This window comes from Aspergillus foveolatus, assembly GCF_047715535.1.
Source record: "Aspergillus foveolatus strain CBS 279.81 unplaced genomic scaffold BDW70scaffold_40, whole genome shotgun sequence".
Classification (NCBI taxonomy): Eukaryota; Fungi; Ascomycota; class Eurotiomycetes; order Eurotiales; family Aspergillaceae; genus Aspergillus; species Aspergillus foveolatus.
The window spans coordinates 79,943-96,928 of NW_027396104.1; the positions used below are offsets into that span (position 1 = coordinate 79,943).

The 16,986-nt window shown below is 52.5% G+C and overlaps 8 protein-coding genes across 8 annotated transcripts; 1 reads left to right on the plus strand and 7 right to left on the minus strand.

The window, feature by feature from the left end:
* Positions 1-1,765: 1,765 nt before the first annotated feature.
* BDW70DRAFT_169567 (putative secretory lipase) lies at positions 1,766-3,118 on the minus strand (the record flags this gene model as incomplete). Its single annotated transcript, XM_073742716.1, has 1 exon — positions 1,766-3,118. The coding sequence occupies one exon, from the start codon at positions 3,116-3,118 to the stop codon at positions 1,766-1,768; it is 1,353 nt and encodes a 450-aa protein (XP_073594111.1).
* Positions 3,119-3,713: 595 nt separating this feature from the next.
* On the plus strand, positions 3,714-4,486 carry BDW70DRAFT_140044 (uncharacterized protein). The gene has a single exon (XM_073737525.1). The coding sequence runs from the start codon at positions 4,005-4,007 to the stop codon at positions 4,353-4,355; it is 351 nt and encodes a 116-aa protein (XP_073594112.1). The 5' UTR covers positions 3,714-4,004; the 3' UTR covers positions 4,356-4,486.
* A 641-nt stretch (positions 4,487-5,127) lies between these two features.
* BDW70DRAFT_140045 (putative ab-hydrolase associated lipase) lies at positions 5,128-7,374 on the minus strand. The gene has a single exon (XM_073737526.1). The coding sequence runs from the start codon at positions 7,173-7,175 to the stop codon at positions 5,262-5,264; it is 1,914 nt and encodes a 637-aa protein (XP_073594113.1). The 5' UTR covers positions 7,176-7,374; the 3' UTR covers positions 5,128-5,261.
* Positions 7,375-7,575: 201 nt separating this feature from the next.
* BDW70DRAFT_84662 (sugar porter family MFS transporter) lies at positions 7,576-9,614 on the minus strand. The gene is made up of 3 exons (XM_073745016.1): positions 9,286-9,614; positions 8,438-9,228; positions 7,576-8,383 (listed from the first exon to the last, which is right to left on the minus strand). The coding sequence occupies exons 1-3, from the start codon at positions 9,381-9,383 to the stop codon at positions 7,674-7,676; spliced, it is 1,599 nt and encodes a 532-aa protein (XP_073594114.1). The 5' UTR covers positions 9,384-9,614; the 3' UTR covers positions 7,576-7,673.
* BDW70DRAFT_84665 (uncharacterized protein) lies at positions 9,297-9,815 on the minus strand. The gene has a single exon (XM_073745018.1). The coding sequence runs from the start codon at positions 9,726-9,728 to the stop codon at positions 9,399-9,401; it is 330 nt and encodes a 109-aa protein (XP_073594115.1). The 5' UTR covers positions 9,729-9,815; the 3' UTR covers positions 9,297-9,398.
* Positions 9,816-10,551, minus strand: BDW70DRAFT_84664 (uncharacterized protein). The gene has a single exon (XM_073745017.1). It carries the CDS (start codon positions 10,332-10,334, stop codon positions 9,903-9,905), a length of 432 nt encoding a protein of 143 aa, XP_073594116.1. The 5' UTR covers positions 10,335-10,551; the 3' UTR covers positions 9,816-9,902.
* A 566-nt stretch (positions 10,552-11,117) lies between these two features.
* Positions 11,118-13,514, minus strand: BDW70DRAFT_140047 (putative manganese ion homeostasis (Fr)). The gene is made up of 2 exons (XM_073737527.1): positions 12,994-13,514; positions 11,118-12,932 (listed from the first exon to the last, which is right to left on the minus strand). The coding sequence occupies exons 1-2, from the start codon at positions 13,321-13,323 to the stop codon at positions 11,256-11,258; spliced, it is 2,007 nt and encodes a 668-aa protein (XP_073594117.1). The 5' UTR covers positions 13,324-13,514; the 3' UTR covers positions 11,118-11,255.
* Positions 13,515-13,696: 182 nt separating this feature from the next.
* Positions 13,697-16,034, minus strand: BDW70DRAFT_140049 (cation diffusion facilitator family transporter). The gene is made up of 5 exons (XM_073737528.1): positions 15,685-16,034; positions 15,586-15,632; positions 15,453-15,539; positions 15,086-15,394; positions 13,697-15,024 (listed from the first exon to the last, which is right to left on the minus strand). The coding sequence occupies exons 1-5, from the start codon at positions 15,761-15,763 to the stop codon at positions 14,044-14,046; spliced, it is 1,503 nt and encodes a 500-aa protein (XP_073594118.1). The 5' UTR covers positions 15,764-16,034; the 3' UTR covers positions 13,697-14,043.
* Positions 16,035-16,986: the final 952 nt, after the last annotated feature.

Below are 16,986 nucleotides of genomic sequence, written 5' to 3' on the forward strand. Positions count from 1 at the left end.
GAGATTGCCGACGCCAACCCCAGGAAACCTGAAAGCCAGGAAAACCTGAATTTATTGGGCATCTGCCAACCTTGTGCAATGGCAATTACTCGCAGGATCTAGATCGGTCCACTGATATTGCCCGGCTCATCAAGGCCGAAAACAAGGCGCTGATTATTGGGTGGATTCCGTGACAGGCTCTGACAGCGGTCTAGACAGCGGCCGTTAGAAGAGACGTGGGCCTGATTTGGTTTGGTTTGGTTTTATTATTCAAGTCACTCGGCGGATCACGGGTCCCACGTGATCTGCGGCCACCCAGGGGGCATCTGGACGTGCTGTCTAAACAGAACTCCCTAAAACTAGCTAGATACAGGTTTGAAGCAGCAACTATGGACAATGATGTTGGGAATGAGCGGAAGAAGCACCCGGCGCTACCCTGGCCAGGTCTACTGAGGGCGGATGCCCGTTTTGGCTACCTATAGATGGGGGGCAGGGGCTGTACCCTTTATCCAGGTAGATGTGTGGACTGTCGCACTATCGAGCGCTCCGGCGGGCCCAGTTCGAGCATATATCCTTGAAGAAGGATGATTCTTGCACGACGCGGCTGAATTCTTCAGCCCCGGCAGCTGTACTTAAGAGCCAGTCGATTGTTTTTGACGGGCCATCCCTTATACATCTCCATCTATCCCTCCAGCGCTTTCTGGTGTACCGGCAGAAGAAGAAATGTGTCAGGGTCTTTGTCTTGCCACAAGAGCAGCTCTCCAGGTAGTCTGGATGGTTGAAATGCTGGTGGTATGCTGTAAAGTCTCCATGGCCTGTGCGAGTGGCAACGAGTCGGCCAAGTACCCACCAGGGCAGCTTGTGCTCGCGGGAGCGGCTTTCCTTTGTATGGGGTCTGATATCCAGGGTCTTGTAGGCTTGAGGTGCCTTCTTAGCATATGCTGTATATGTCTCTGTGCAAAGCTACTGTTTTGCCTCCTGTTGTAGGTATGCAGGGGATGGGGGGATATTTGGGCTGTAGGTAGAGGAACCAAGCTTAGCAAGTATGTCTGCCAGCTCATTCCCAGCAATCCCAGAATAGCCTGGGATCCAGCAGACCTGAAGGGGCTTCTGTGGCCTGGTTAGGATTAAAGGAGCCTCCATCTACTGAGTAGCAAGCTGGCCAAAGGACTCTGATTGTCACAGGCTATGGCCTGGATCTTGGTTGTCGGCCATGCCCTCATCCTGGTTCTAAATAAGGCCTCTGCAACATCAGTGTACAGCCTCGGAATTGCGGCCTCGTAGCTTAGGAAAAGAGATCCGTCGGCATGCAAATCCGGGAAGTCGGAAGTCTTGACGTGTGATTGGGAAAGGTTGATAAAGGGGGGAGGAAGATATCTGCGCTTCTATCTCTTGCTTCTTTCCCTAAGCTTGTGATACTCGTTTATACAGGACAGCCAGTTGAAAATAATACTGCCTGCGCCCGTTACACTGATAATCCATGCCTGTGCAGAGTTGGCCTGTAGCTTGCTAGCAGGAAGGCTGCTGCTAGGTTATCCAGGGATAACTAGCTGGGTAGAGTAACCTATACATAGTTGTCTCAGGGCTGCATGTAGGCCTTCCACAGCACCTATAAGTTTGTGCAGTTCAAAACTTTACGAGATACCTGATGAGAGAGCATGCTTCAATCAAAGATTAATTCCACCAGAGAACTCTCGACGGCTATCGTATGATCAGCCATCCACGATCATAACTCAAGGAAGGCCGAGAAAGGAACACAATCTTCAATGAACAAGGTCAAATCCCATTACCGTCCAATAGGCCCGACGGGCAACGTCAGAAGACTCAGCAAGAACTTGACGACTGTGGTTCCCAGCGCGGCTAGGGCCTTCGGATCCTGCAGCCCCGTAAGCTGTGTCTTGCGCCTACAACCCTTCTTGACAGGTACACCACTCAGCCGCTCTGTCACCCACATGAATGCATCGGGTGCTCCCGTGATTGTCATCAGTGCGTGCTCCGCCAGCAAATCCCGGACATACTCGACGTTAGCCCCGTTGCTGCAGTAAGTGTCATACAAAGCATCGGTGTCGTCTACTGGGCTGATCTGATCGTTAACGCCTTTGTAGATAAGGATTGGGATTTTGGGCGTGTTGTGTCCCATCGCGTTGGGCTCAGTGAGGGAGTTTGCAAGAGGGGACTCGAAGACGTTGGGATCGTTGACATAGGTGTAGATGTCCTTGCCGAGGTATTCGATGATGTTACCCGTCAAGCAAAGCTCCTGAGTCTTGTTGAATTCGGCCCATTTGTCGGGGAGAATGGCGTCGCGAATGAGTTGCTGGGCGGCCGGGTATTCGTTTGCAAGGCCCTGGATACCGGCTGGGATGAGTCCAGTGAAGATGCCCTTGTTCGAGGCTCTGATGACAGGCGGGATTTGAGGAACTGTCCCGCCGAGTGCGGCGCCGGCGATCTTTAGCTCAGGGGCGTACGAGGGCTGTAGCTCGGCCGCGAACCCGCTTGCTAAGCTACCCCCGGAGTAGCCCCAGAGAGCGACAGTGGCCTGGGATGAGATACCAGTGATGTCTGTAGAGGCAAGCGCGGCGCGGACGTTGTCGAGCACCGCTTGACCGGACAGGGTGTTTGCCAAAAACGCAGACCGGGGCCCGAGGTGGTCAGGGACGATGACAACGAACCCTTTGTTCAGGGCTGAGCTCATGAAGAGGTACTCAAGCTGCGGCATGACGAGGGCGAGGGCCTCGCCTGCGTCGGAGAACTGCTGGATCGCAAAGGATGGAGAGCAGTTGGGATCCGCCGCATCTTGGGCGACCTGGTATGAGAGAACCTTGGTGTAGTCGGCATTGTGGGGAATCAGGATCGTTGTCACGGTAGCGATGGGCTCACCAAAGGAATCGGTCGTCCGGTAAAGGATCTGGTACGAGGCATCAAGGTTCACTTCAGCCAGGCCGAACGCCGCAATGGGATAGGGAGGAGTCCTGTGTCGCAAAATAGCACCAGGCTCCGTCGACTCCCATCCATCCGGGGGGGTATAGAAGGGATCTTCTCCCGGTGGCAGTGGACCGGCCTTCTTCACAGGGTTTGCTGGCAAGGCCGCCGCGAGAAGCGGCACCAAGAGGAAGAGCAGCTGGTAGAAGAGAGAGGCCATGGGGGAGAAGGCCGTTGGGGCTGGGGATGACAATCGTCACTTCTCGGGGCACCGCTGCGCATTTGTACCCGGATCCTCTTCAGCAACTTTCTGTTTGCTAATTTTGGCCGAGTCCATACTCCATATTCAACATACCCCATCCAGCGAATCATCGCAGTGTCCGTGAGCCAAGCCGGCATTAGGCTGTATACGGTACCTATGCGGAGCGCGACTATTAACGAAGCGGTGTGCTTCGCGAGCCAGCGGCAGCCTAACAAGGACCGAGGCGATTGAAAATCGCTGAACACCTGGAGAAACAGGGGTTCCATGTGAAGAATCCTGCGACAAATCACAGAAGCCGATTGCCGGAAATCTGCGCTAGAAAAAGCCGAATCGTCACGGTAACCTTGGTGAGCATGGTCGCAGCCGATCCTCATCCCCGGCTTCCCCGCCAAATTATCACCAACCACTTCTTAGATATTGGGGACCCCTGTCGATTCGCCCTAAATCAAGAGATAACCCCTGTTATCGTATGACATATGCCTATGTACAAAGACACGCGTGATCAGTTCGCAGGGATTACCATTCCAAGCTACAACTTCAGTACGTATTCAACACCCAGTGCAGCCACTCCCACAACTTCCCCGCCAGCCCCTCCTTGTCAGCCCTAGCGATAAGCCTGCATTTCTCCTAATTGACTCCAAGAACATTCCGTTCACAAGCTTGTCTTTCGTTGTTGTCGACGCCGCCCACGGTGCATTATACGACCCCTCCTCCGACGAGGCTCTCGACCCCGACGTCTTGATCTTAACAAACAACCTCTTGCCAGAGGTCAACCCACGTCGACGTAACACCCGCATGGATAGACACGGGGCTACGGAGGAGTACGCCGTGCTAGCTTCTTCGCATGAAGGATGTTCGCGAGCTCATGCTTGCTCCGGCTATTTCGAACCCAGGACCATATGAGGCATTGGTAAGGATCTTTCTGAGATCCTCGAGGAGAAGAGGTGAATCACCTACCTGCCATGGCCGCAAACCTGTAGCCAAGAGAGCTCCCCTGTTGTTCTGGAGACAGAGTCGCCGTCGCATCTACACCTACACCTACTCTTACATCCACACCCACACCAGCGTTTGCATCTGCACCTGTACCCGCTCCCGCAGTCATACTCCTATGACTATTCGTGGTCTCCTGCATGAGCGACAGGAACTCCCGAATGGGCATATGGGCATCAGAGGCCCCAGAATGATTCGCTTCTGACTGCATCTCGTACCCATTTCTCGGTGGGGACCCCGTAATCCCCGCAGAACTCCCGCATAAGAGATCAACACATCCAGCCTAGGTTCGGATGCCAAGCACTGACTCTGCTTTATTGACGTCCGCCAGTGCCAACGACGTCGGGTTACATCCGGTAAATTCTACTTCTGTCCTTGAGGCTTACGGTGGGGTTGATTTTGCATCTGCGATGACCGCCTTGGCCTGCTGGTGTAGGAAGATCCTGGCGGCTTGATGCTTGGCCACTTGAAATGTGCTTAGGGTTGCTGACTGATGCTCCTGTTGTTACACCTTTCAGTTTATACTTCGTGGCCTTGTGATTTAGTGAGTGAGCCTGGTAGGTGAGGTAATTAGAGATGTTTGCTCCAAAAATTGGGCATATCCTTGTCGGGGTTAATGTTACTGAGATGGGAGGATTTGAGGGATTTAAGAAAGAGGAAGAAGACTCCTCCTATTGGATGAGAGGCTAGGCAACGGGATTTGTGCTGGTTAAGCCCGTTTGGTAAGCCCCGGAATATGTGGCTTATTGGAGCCACAGAAGTGCCGCCGCGTTTCGATGCATGCCTATCCATATACATAATAGTAATCTACTAGAACGACAAATACGGCCCTGGTGGGACGATTGATGAGTGCTGACTGCATATCTCAATCGTAAACATGGTAAGAAAGGGAAGGATCAGCTCAACGCATATTTTATAATTAGATTAATGTTTAATTAAGACATCTTTCCTTTACTAAGATTAATTAACTGCCTTCCTTGTGAATCCGTCACTCGATTCTCTGTCTTGCATTCATACGCCGATTATAGTCATGTTCTATCTACCTATAAGTATATATACAAAGCTAAATACAAGAGGAGAAATGAACATATACAAGTTGCCCTAGTGTGATTCATTCCACCCCCCTCGGTGTCACACTCAACACCCTCGCATCCGCAGGCATAGTCTCCCAAAGGACCTGCCGGACCTCCCGCCCGACCTGTTCAATCATATCCATCGCCCAGAGGACATCAAGATGCTCGTACTCCTTGATAACCTTTGAATGAACCACGTGGACATGCGGCTCACGCCCACTCTCCAGGCGATGCAAGAGTTTGCGTCCATCGACTAGCTGGTCTGAACCGCCAATCCACAGGGCAAAGGGCGGAGTTTGAGGGCCGTACCAAGCGGCGGAACTATGGGGTGTACTGCGTGTGATACTGCGGCTCTCGTTAATCTCGGCTAAATAAGCCTCCTTCGTCGCGAGGATGCATTGATGCGTCGAGAAGCCGTCTGCTCCTAGCCACCACCGGATCGTCTCTGTGCTAACATAGACAGGTGCAAACTGGAACATTCGATCTCGGAGTTCATAGTCCCATCGGCTGTCTGACCAGTTGAATAGGTAGGAGAAGACAATGTAGCCTAGCTTCCCGTATATGCGAGCATGAAGCCATCGTCGAACGGTGACCATGAAGGGGATGAACGAGTGGATACCAAAGATGAGCCGAAAAGTTCCGGGCGATATTAGTCTCATGAATCTGAAGTAGACGCGCTCAACAAGCGGTCCGGCGTATACGGCTGGTGCTAGAGCACAGAAGACAGATATGCGCTCGCCTAGTTCAGGACGTTGGTCCTTTGCCAGCGCCACGAACGTTTGGGCCGTCCCCTGCGAGTGGCATACAAGACCTAGTTTCTCATATCCCGTCTCATAGAGAACCCGTGATATCAAAGCCGTCATATCGAAAGCACCCATATGTTGAATCGTCCAGCTCCACATGCGGGGGTCAGACTCTAACATCGTTATATGCTCTGGCTCAAGCCCGCAGCGGTTATTTCCCAGCCAAACATCATATCCAGACTTACACAGGAAGAATGCAAGACTGTCATCATCATTCGCACAATAAGCGCCAGAATTCTGCAACAGGCCATGCATTAAGAGTACGGGGTATTTCCGCCGACGAGCATCACCGAATGTCTTTGGATCTTTCTGTCCGCCGAAAACATGTGGCCCGCGTGGTCCTCGCTCGCTGACAGGAAGAGGACTAAATTCATGAGGATTGTAAACGTGCCAGAGCGTAAGAATGAACCCGTCTTCCGTCTGCACCTTATACGTCTCCACGTCTAACCCAACTCTCCTCGCATAGTACGTGACATCGTCGACGACTGGGTCCTTGCCTCCCTCCAAGGGAGGACAGTCGTCTGGCGTTTCTTCATCAACCTCTCTTTTCTCTTGCCTAAGCTTCCACCGCCGCGATGACGTCCTCCGATCGAGTTTCCGCACTCGCTCCTCCGCATGGAACTTCCTTTGCTGCCGTGGGCTCTTCCCCATGATAGAATGCCCAGATGCGATGAGGAGGAGCCAGATACCGCGAACGAAAGCACCGAGCACCACAACCAGAAGGAACAACAAGGACAACACAAACGACACAAGCCGGATGGTTAAGTAACGCAGCGTATCAACTGCAGACGGGGGGTGCTTGTATACCGGAAGTGGTGGGAACAACGTATGAGCAGGTAGAGTGAAGACGGGCGCCTGTGGATTTGCCAGCGGCGGTAGCGACGGCCGTCTGTCGCTAAGAAGACCATCTGTTACCGTGGAGATCTCGTCGTCGTCGCCCTCGCTCGGTACCCTATCCACAGCTTGTAGTCTGAGGACCGACGGCTTTGCTGGCCTCGTCGTGGCGTCGAGGGTCTCTGTTTTTCCCGGCATTATCGAAGTATCTTGCTGCCATTCCAACGATTTTCGCAAGGGAAGTCCTGGAGTCCCGTACAAAGACTCAATAGTGGTGGTAACGGCATCCTGGACAGGATTTGAGGTTATGAGCATTGTGTCAGAGGAGAGTCATGGGACGCGAAGGCAGGTGCGTCATGTCTAACTGCGGTCAGGAGGAGAACCAGATGAGATGCGCAATGACTCCAAGGAACACCAGAAACTTTGCGCTAAGATAGAGTCCCACCAAATGAGAAATAAGATATAATATATAGTAACCGGAGACAACAACAAAAGTCGAGAGATGGTGTTCAAGAGAGACAGAGAGACCCTGGGATGGCTTGGAGATTGCCTCTTTGGGCGATCACTGCCGGTTCTAGATTGCACGTGAATGTGGAGTCACCCGGTAGACGTCACCTGCTCCGCCGAGGTGATAATTGGTCGATCTAGATATTCATTTTTTAAGGAACTGGGCAGGCCAGGGCCCGCGGAATATACAAGCGCAGTAGCGGTGATGGTGATAATGACGTAACATTCATAGTCTATCTTATACAGCGCGCTCTAAATTCAAGAAGTACTAACAGAGGTAAAAGAGAGAAGCTGACGTGGGCAGATTTAGACCGAAGCTTTCTCGACATGCTCCGAGATCTGCTTGGCATGAGCGTCCGCCTCTAATTCAGCCAAGCCACTACCCTTACGCCCAGCAGCAACGTCACGCACGTCTGTATAATGCACGGACGGAACAAAGCCTTTAGAGCGCCAGGCAACGGGAACCTTGGCGTAAAGTTCATCGACTTCCTCAAGGGTAAGACCCTTGGTCTCGTAGATGCAGGTCCAGACAAATATTCCAGCAATCAAGCAGAATCCTCCCCAGATGAAAAACACCTTTGACTGGAGGTTGGCATTTCCCGGACCAGAGTCGACCATATATGGGGTGGCGTAGGCGATGGCCCAGTTGAGCAGCCAGTTCGCAGCCGTGGTGATAGAAAGACACTTGGCGCGAGCCTTGAGCGGGAAGAGTTCACCAGTGACAACCCACGCGACCGGTCCCCATGAGGACGCGAAGAAGAAGATGTAAACGCAGACGAAAGCGATAAGGACCTTGTTTGCGACGCCGGAGTCGGTGGTTGTGCCGACAATAGCCACAATGAACTGGCTGACGCACATACCAACGGCACCAAAGAGTAGGAGCGGGCGACGGCCCCATTTCTCGACCATCCAGAGTCCGGGTAGGGTTGAAACCACATTGACGATGTTCGTTATCAAGGTAATGACAAAGCTGTTGTTGATGCCAGAGTGTTGGAAGAATGTCGTTCCGTAGTAAACTGTGGCTGTTAGAGAGAATTACAAGCCTTCTGGTCAGGGGTAAGGGTACGAACAGATAAAGTTTACACCGGCCAACTGCTGAAGCGCCTGAACAGCACAGCCTGTTGCCAGACGCTTACCAATCGACCCGCGGAGTATCTCCAGGTAACTGGCTTTGCCAACGCTGAGCTCATATTCATGATTCGCCTTAATCTCTTCAAGTTCTTCGACAACAGCGAGATCATTGATGTCCAGACGACGGAGACGGGCAAGAGACTTGATAGCAGCCTCATGGTTGTCCTGTTTGATCAGGAATCTCGGTGTTTCAGGGAGGATGATCATTCCCACAACCAGGATGATGGCCCAGGCGAATTGAACTGCGACGGGAATGCGGTAGCAACCGGTGTCATTGCGGTCTTTTGTAGAGTTGTTCACAATAGCGGCAAGGAGTAGACCGATAGTGATCGCAAGCTGATAAGCACCGACAATAGTGCCACGAATCCACTTGGGAGCTGTCTCAGACTGGTATAGAGGAACCGTTGCGGAGAGCAACCCAACGCCAAACCCGGCGAAGAAACGTCCAGCAACGAACAAGGGAATGGCGGTGGCTGCTGTCTGTAAGACCACTCCGAAGCAAAATACAAAGCAGTCGAGGATCATGGCAATGCGGCGACCAAAGTAATCAGCAACTGGGGCAGCCGTGAGGGCACCGAAGAAGGTACCGGCGGACAGGAGAGAAACGATCATCGAGGACTGGGAGGAGGTGACGTCGGGGATATGGTCATTAGGATTAACGTAGCCGGTAGAGAACTGCCTCCGCCAGTATTTCATGGCAAGAATGCCGCTGATAGTACCGGTATCATAGCTAAGAGCATGTTAACGAGACCCAATGTTGACCAATGGGACGGGGCAAGATACTCACCCGTACAAGACACCACCAAAGGCCACAAACAGGCCGATCAGGATAGCAGGGGCCGCAGAGCCCGCTGCATTATCAGGCTTCCTAAGCATAAAGCCCATGATGAACGAGAGATGCTAACAGATAAACAATGATATAGGTCGGCGGCGGGGAAGAATGGTGGAGGGGAAAGCAAAAACAAGACGATCAACATTCTCTCCACCAGCGGACACGGGGTAGCCTTTTATATCCCGACCAGAGATGCGGAGGAAACAGCCAGGAGTTGACCATGCCCGGCCGGGGGCACAATGGGGAAAGCTCGACGACGCAAACAGAAACCGCCAATCCGCCACAATTGTCCAGTAGTCAGACGGAACCGGTGAGTGGCCTGTCAACGCCAGCGCACGAAAGGCTAATGTCTCTGGAGCCCACTCCATGAATGCCAGACATCGTGGGAATCGTCCCATTGTGGAGGAATCGCGGAGAGGATTTGCAAAACACCTTCACTTCTCTGCTGGTAAGCTCACTAGCCAGAGTCCAGACACGGGTCCGGGGTCGTTACCACGGGACAAAACCACTCTGGAACACCGGGCAAGGCCGTCGGTGAGATGCAGTGGCGACTCGGTCGGGATTTGGTCCAATCAGCCAGGGCCAGGTACCGGATTGAGACTGTACAGAAGCGGGCAGAGACACGGAAGTTGCCCGAATGACCGGGATTGTTGGCCAACGTTCACGCAGCGAGTCAGTGACACGGGCGGGCACTGGGGGGGGAGCCGGTGCCGGTCGCGGAGAGAAGATCTGGATCTGGGGTGGCACCAGCGAGCAAGATCGGCATTGCTATGCGAAATACGGAAGACAGAATAGGGGAGAGGCAAGGTAAAAAGAGAGCAAGATGAGGTGAGAAGAGACGAGAAGCCGCAAGCGGTCAACTGAGGTAGGTCTTTTGGACAGTCACGAGCTTTACCACCATCTGCTCCTCTACAACAACTAGAACATCGATTGTACCTCTCTCGACAACACCATTGTCCCCTACGCGACTCGCAAATGAACACGAGAATTATGAGGAATTTCATGAAAACCTGGTCGACAGTACCGAGTCCCCAGATTCCGGCCCCGAATCCGTTGGTCGGCAAGTCTTGGACTACCACGCCGACTCGACAAGGCCGTTGTTTTGAACGAGATCTCGATCCGGTCTGTGGGTCAACGGAGTCAACCCTCGCATTCCTCGACCCCTCGTGATCAGGAAGTCATTAATTTTAGCCAACAGTCGCCCCTGGCCCTCTGCATGCCATTATTGCCACGACGGCAGTTTCCGAGTTCGAGAAACCTCATGCGGTTTACGGATAAGACAAAGGGGCGTTGAGAGATTGTGCATTATCAGCTGAGATCTGAAACGGATCTGTCGCAGGGAGTGCACTTGGGCCGATTTTCCCGTCCCCTGCTAAGCCAAGCTCAGCGATTAACACTGTGACTGTTAAGCTTCGCCAGGAAATTGTCTAGCGTCGTGCTAAAAGAGTTAGACCATCATTGGTGGACGGTTGAGCAATGGTAGCTTGTCTCCTTGAATTGTCGAAGCTATTGGACTAGTAGTGGCGCAGCACAAAAGGTCACGGGTTGTTTGAGCACTTGCAGGTCTACTCTGTACAGTAGTAGATATTCGTACTATCTATCTAGCTTTCTTCTCTCGAGCTTGTCATTTTCATGGGGTATTGTTGAGTTATTCGCCACCAAGAAGTGGCCACGGATAGAGAGACATGGAACGGGAAGGTGACGTGGACAGAAAATACGAGGTCGATAGCTCTAGAGTTGGAACTTAAGCGCCTGAAGCCAGAAAGAAAAATCCCGCACGAACGACATGGAAAGTAAGATCAACATTTAAACTTAGAAAAAAAAATAATAAATAAATAAATATAATGAGGGACTATTCTAGATAAATCCATCTATGCAAGGATAAGAATCTCCATATGCACGATAATAACGCCCTGTTAAAAATCTCACCACATCCAAATCAGAAAGAAATACCACGCCAGCGCAACCCGAGCAACGCTCTCGACCGAGCGGGTGAACTCTGTCCATGCCCGTCCGAAGAGCGTCTCACTTCCGCGCCGCGCGCGATGCGCGTGGCTCGGCTTCCATTTCGATGTATCGGTTTCCCCAATGTAGTCAGAGCCGGGGTAGGCCGAGGAGTCATTATACGACTGTGGCGGGGAATAGCGGGGATTGTAATTATTCGTCGCGCGGCTAGCTAGCCCGCCTGGTTTGATGAAGGCGGTGTTTGGGATGCTCGAAGAGGATGTATGCGAAACAGCTCGGCTGCGGGTGCGGATTACGGGGTTTTCGGTGAGCGGAAGGATGGGTTCCGGGGTTGTTGATTCGGTGCGGCGGAAAGCGAGGATGACGGCTCGCACGAGGAGAACGGTAAGTGTGAATGCTAGGATGACGCCGTAGTAGATGAAGATGGAGAGTTGGTCGGGGAGGAGGCAGAGGTGGTTTTGGATGGTGCTTCCAGGGTTGGGAGACTCGATGGAGTTCCCTGTGGTAGGGTCGATCGGATTCCAGAGACTTGTCAGGACAAAGCCTGGTTTCCGGACCCCCATTGCCCACGATATACTCTTAACAGTGATCTCTTTCGGCGAACCGCTGAACTCGCGGTGGGAGATCTCGCAGTAATCATGGTCATCGCCAGAGTATACCTGGACTAAGTTGGGCCCAATCTTGGACACTATATCGTTGGAGACGGTCTTAGTCAAGACATTCTGGTACTGATATCCGCCACTGAGCTTAAGCGCGTTTTGCTCGTCCTCTTCTAAGCCCTCTGCAGAGGGAGGATATCGCTCTCTGAGCGGTCCACAGGGCGTGGCTGGCTTGCGGTACAAAGGCACATGCGACAGAAGGATAGTTGGGAACCCGATAATCTCTGGGACGTCTTCTCGGTATATCGTAGGCTTCGAGACTTCGGTAACTTCATGCTTGAACAGCCGACTTTTTCTTGGTTCCCCCAAGAAGCGCAGTTCGTCCGCCTCGGCGCGACCGCGGTGTACCTTCATAGCATTCAGAAAATCTTCCGGCTCTTGCCAGATCTCCTGGTTTGGCCGGTCGCCATCTCCGTTTCCACCACCCGAACTTCCAGTCCGGGGATCTGGTTGGTCCATCGCACTCAACGAAACAGTGTCTACGGACACGAACGTATGATTCCCTATAACGTCCACGCGATTTCCCTTGCCAAAGAAGTTCTGAAAGCGATCGCGGACTGGTAGCTGGACCCCTGAGCCGAAACCCTGGTCGTGATTGCCCGGCAAGCTGGCGATCAATCTCCGACCTCGCGAGTTCGTAGACTGCGTCTCCTGGCCACTCCACGGACCCAGGAAGATTTTAGCAAAGCGATGGAATTCCTTCTTCCAAAAATCATCGTTGTACTGTCTCCAACGCTCTTCTGGGCTGCTGCTGCGGGAGGTCGACCATTCCCTTCCGCCATCGAAGAGGTCACCTAGGAATAACACCGAGTCGGGGTCCAGCGTGTGTTGTATTGACGAGAAAGAGCGACGCATGTACTGGTCTGTAAATTTGACGGTGAGAGTAGACAGAGGCCACGGGCGGTCGGGGTAAGTGTGCGGATCAACGAGCTGCGGGTCTGCAATGAAGGCGACATGATGAGGTCTAGCATCGCTAGGCTAAATCAGAAACATCAGCATTGCCCATTACCTCCATGATTAACGCCCGCGACGAGCTCACCCATTTCTCCCAAGCGTTCCAAGCGCACGCATCTACACTGTCGCGGAACACGGTCCGCTCTCCCCACCATAGCGTCCATATCCATATAACGATCAGTCCATTTGTGACCGTAAAGAGGGTTCGTATTGTTCTTAATGTGAGTGCTTTCAGCTCAGTCAGATTCTTGTACTTTTCCAACTGACTCGACGCCGTACGGACGACGGACGACATCCTTTGCGAAACCCAGTGCGGCAGCGCATCGTGTATTGATTGGAGAATACCGGACGAGGTAACATCTCGACGAGCAGGGCCGTAAGCATGGGTGCTCGTAGGTAGGTAAGAATAATTCATGGTCGAAGCTCAACCGGGTGGTGAAAGGCGCTCAAGGTCGGCACATTGCTCCGCGGAGGTCGGGAGGCCACTTTGTTGATTAAAGGGGGGCGTTCAGGGGCCCGTTGTAACAGCTTGGTATTAGTTATTGCAAGTATGTTACTGGGTAAGCGACGACATCATGTTCAAGGGTAGTAGATGGTTGAAACGGCTAAGGACGGAGCCATAAAAGATGAGTCGTGGCACGGTGGAAGCCTCCAGGTCTCGACCCCGAAATAGCTGGTATTCAGGGAGCCTCCACGATCGACAGGGCCCAGTCACGTGTGCCTACTTATCTACACCTGATTCTACCTAACATTTGTATTCTGTTAGGGAAGACCGGTTTTGAACTGTTTGTGAACTGACTTTATATTATCGGACTACCTCCGGAACCTCCACTACTAATGGTTTACTTACTATTTCATGGTGTGATCAAAACTGGTCACGGTCGCAATTCAAGCGCAACTCAACTATCGCCGACGGCCTCGAAGCAAAGCAATGGTGACGGTGCAGAATATCTCAGAGTAGGTATCATGCGTAGCATTAGGCTATCTATAAGTAGTCATATGACGCAACAGGAGTAATTTGACACAGTTGAGGAATGGGGTATAAACAGTGCAAGGTCGGGGCAGGCTCTTTTGAGAACAGCTAGTAATAAGACAAGCGTATAAATAGGACGAAAGATAACGGATGTAGAGGACTTTAGGTGGGTTTTGTGGGACAGCAGTGACCGCCGGCGCACTCATCGCCACATTCTAACAGGCAGGCCTGAGGATCGCCGTCCCGAATACTTGGGGTGCGGCTGGGACTGCCCGATGGCAGGTGAGCTGAGCCCGCCTGGTTGTCTTCCGTATCACTGTCGCGAGGAAACTCTGGCTGGATTGTTGATGACTGGATGCCATAGGCGTGTAAGCATTGTCTTACTTGCTTGGCAAGGTGCATGTAACGCTCAGAACCCTCGCCTTTGATCTCGGTGTCAACTTGGATATGAATCGAAGCGACAGTCTTAGTGTCACTTAGCTGCCATACATGGAGATGGTGAGACCCTTTGACACCAGGAAGGCTCTCAATATCCTCCTTGATGTGGTCAATGCTTAATCCATGTGGCACGGCCTGCAACAGTATGCGAGAGGCAGCTTTGCAGAGAGGGATTGCTGACGCCAGAATAATCACCGTGATAACGAGCGAGATACCAGGGTCCACATAAAATCTCCAAGAATAATCGGTCAGCCAGATAACAAGAGCAGACAGAATGACGCCAATGTTGCCTAGGGCGTCCCCCATAACGTGGAGAAAGACTCCTCGCATGTTGAGATCATGGCCGTGCTTTTTGTCCTTGGGCTTAGGCTGGGCGTGGTTGTGAGTCTCGTGAGGGTCTTTCTTCGTCTGGTCTATAACAGGGGCGTGCTCGTCGGTATAATTGGCTGCTCGGTCCGTGTGGCCTAACAGCGTCGACCGTTCAGTAGGCCCGCCATTATCTCCCGCACCGTCCTCCGCGCGTTCATCTGACTCATAGCTGTCGTTCTCATCGGGGAATTTGTTTCGGTTGGCCGCGAAGATTATGTCCTGCCTCATGCTAGCCGGGTGGCCGCCAATATCTTCAAAACCTCGGCGAGAGCTACGGTGCTGGCTGTCAATTGTCCGTCGCCGGGAATAGGCGGCGGTGGGTTCAGTTATTGCGCCCTATAAACGAGTCAGACTGGGCGCATTGAGTGCATAGAAATGTGCCGAAAGGTAACCTTACCGCTGCATCGCGCCCCGCATGCGAGTGGCCGTGATCGTGGACCTGGCCTTGCTCCGCGGCATCAACGTCCTCCGCATCCTCATGGGAGTGTCCATGTCCGTGTCCGTGGCCGTGCGAATGATCGTGGAACAAAACCAGTCCCAGGATGTTCGACAGCAACCCGGCGCATCCCACTCCGCAGACAAGCTTCGGGTTCCTGACCTCCTGCGGCTCAACTAATCTTTGTATCGCTTCGAGGAAAATAGATAAACACAAGGCAACGAGAAATACACCGTTGACGAGCGCACCCAGGGTTTCGGCCCGTTGCCACTGTATCCAGCAGTCAGGCCGGATTCCAACAGGGCGGGTAGGAAGGGATGACACTCACTCCGTAGGTGTACATCTTGGAAGACGTTTCGCGATTGGCCACTTTGACAGCCCACAATCCGACGAGCAGCGAGATCACATCATTCAGCTAGAGCGTGTCAGGATATGTAGAGAGTAGGTTCGATGAGTCGTACCATGTGAAACGAATCCGCGACGAGGGCAAGCGAGTGGACGGAGTAACCTGGTAGAGGGTATAAGCAAACGGGCGGCTGCCAAAAGCTAGGGAGGCAAACCAGCAATCAATTCCAGCAAAAAGAATGCCGTATCAATGACCAACAGGATCATAATCCTGTTGGTTTTCGAGAGGCCCATGGTGGTTTGCGACGCGGAGCCTTCCTGGAGGCGAGAGCAGAAAGACAACCGAAGACGTGGCTGACACCGTTATCCCAAACAGTTAGGTATTAGAAAGAAGATTGATGGCCGTCAAGGGGATACAAAGGATACATCAGGAGAGAAGAGGAATGCAGGATGAGAAATGAGGAATGAGTGATCAAAGGGAGTTGGGAGGAATCTTGAAGAGCGGATGGATGGTTTCAAGCCAGAGAAGTGGCGCGGACTTTTTTCTGCGTTCTGCCTACTTTCAGAGTCTCAGCCTTTCCCACCACTTACTACGAATGCAGCACCCACTTCGTGCATTACTAGCACAGACTAGAGCTCTAGGTCTTCCTTTTGTGTCGTTTTCTCTACCTACCAGCTCTCGCCGCCAAATCCCATCGTCCAATATCTACGGCCCCGCGTAACCGGCGTATTTCGTCGCCTCTCGCCATCCGGATTGCGTCATATCCGAGGTGGGACCTTCCGTGGCACTCATTGTACGAAATCGCACTGTGCGATACACAGACGGAGCACAACAATCAACCATTATTGCCCGCCTTACATGCGAAATGAATAGGCTCAGTTCCTTCGCCCGAAAACTACATACAACCAGGAATATATATGCAGGTTCCGATCCAACAGTCCCTTGCGTGCGCTCGTCAAGAGCAGCTGGACTTCCTCCACCGTCCAGCCCAGGAACCGGGACCTTAGAGCCAGCAAGTACGCATCCAAAGCTTCTAGCATAGTTGGCTTGTTGGAACCTACCCAGCTCCTTGAGTTCTGGGTCTTTGGCCACGGAGAACGGTACCTTGTAGATTTCCTCTTGGACGTCCTTGAATCCCGCGTCGATCATCCACTGTTTATAGTTCTAGGCGACGCTGAGCTGCTTTCTGAACTTCTTGCTTGCTTCAACCAGGAGAGCTCGCCATCGCTGCAAGCTTGTCGCTATTTCCGCAGAATCGTTGTCGGAAAAATGCCGACTGTGAAGTCGCAGATTTCGAACCAAACACGCCGGTTAAGGTTGTCGTGGGCCTGCCTAAATAGTCTGTGGAAGTCTCTAACGGATCCTTCAATGCCTCGCATGTGGATTTAGTCGAAGGGATGCGAAAATTCCAATACAAAGTCGTCGGTTTCGGATCTGCAATTTGAAAGGATCCTTGCAATTCCGGTCAGCAGGTTATTCAGGGGGGAAATCGTTTTACCAATCACCATGTAGGTTG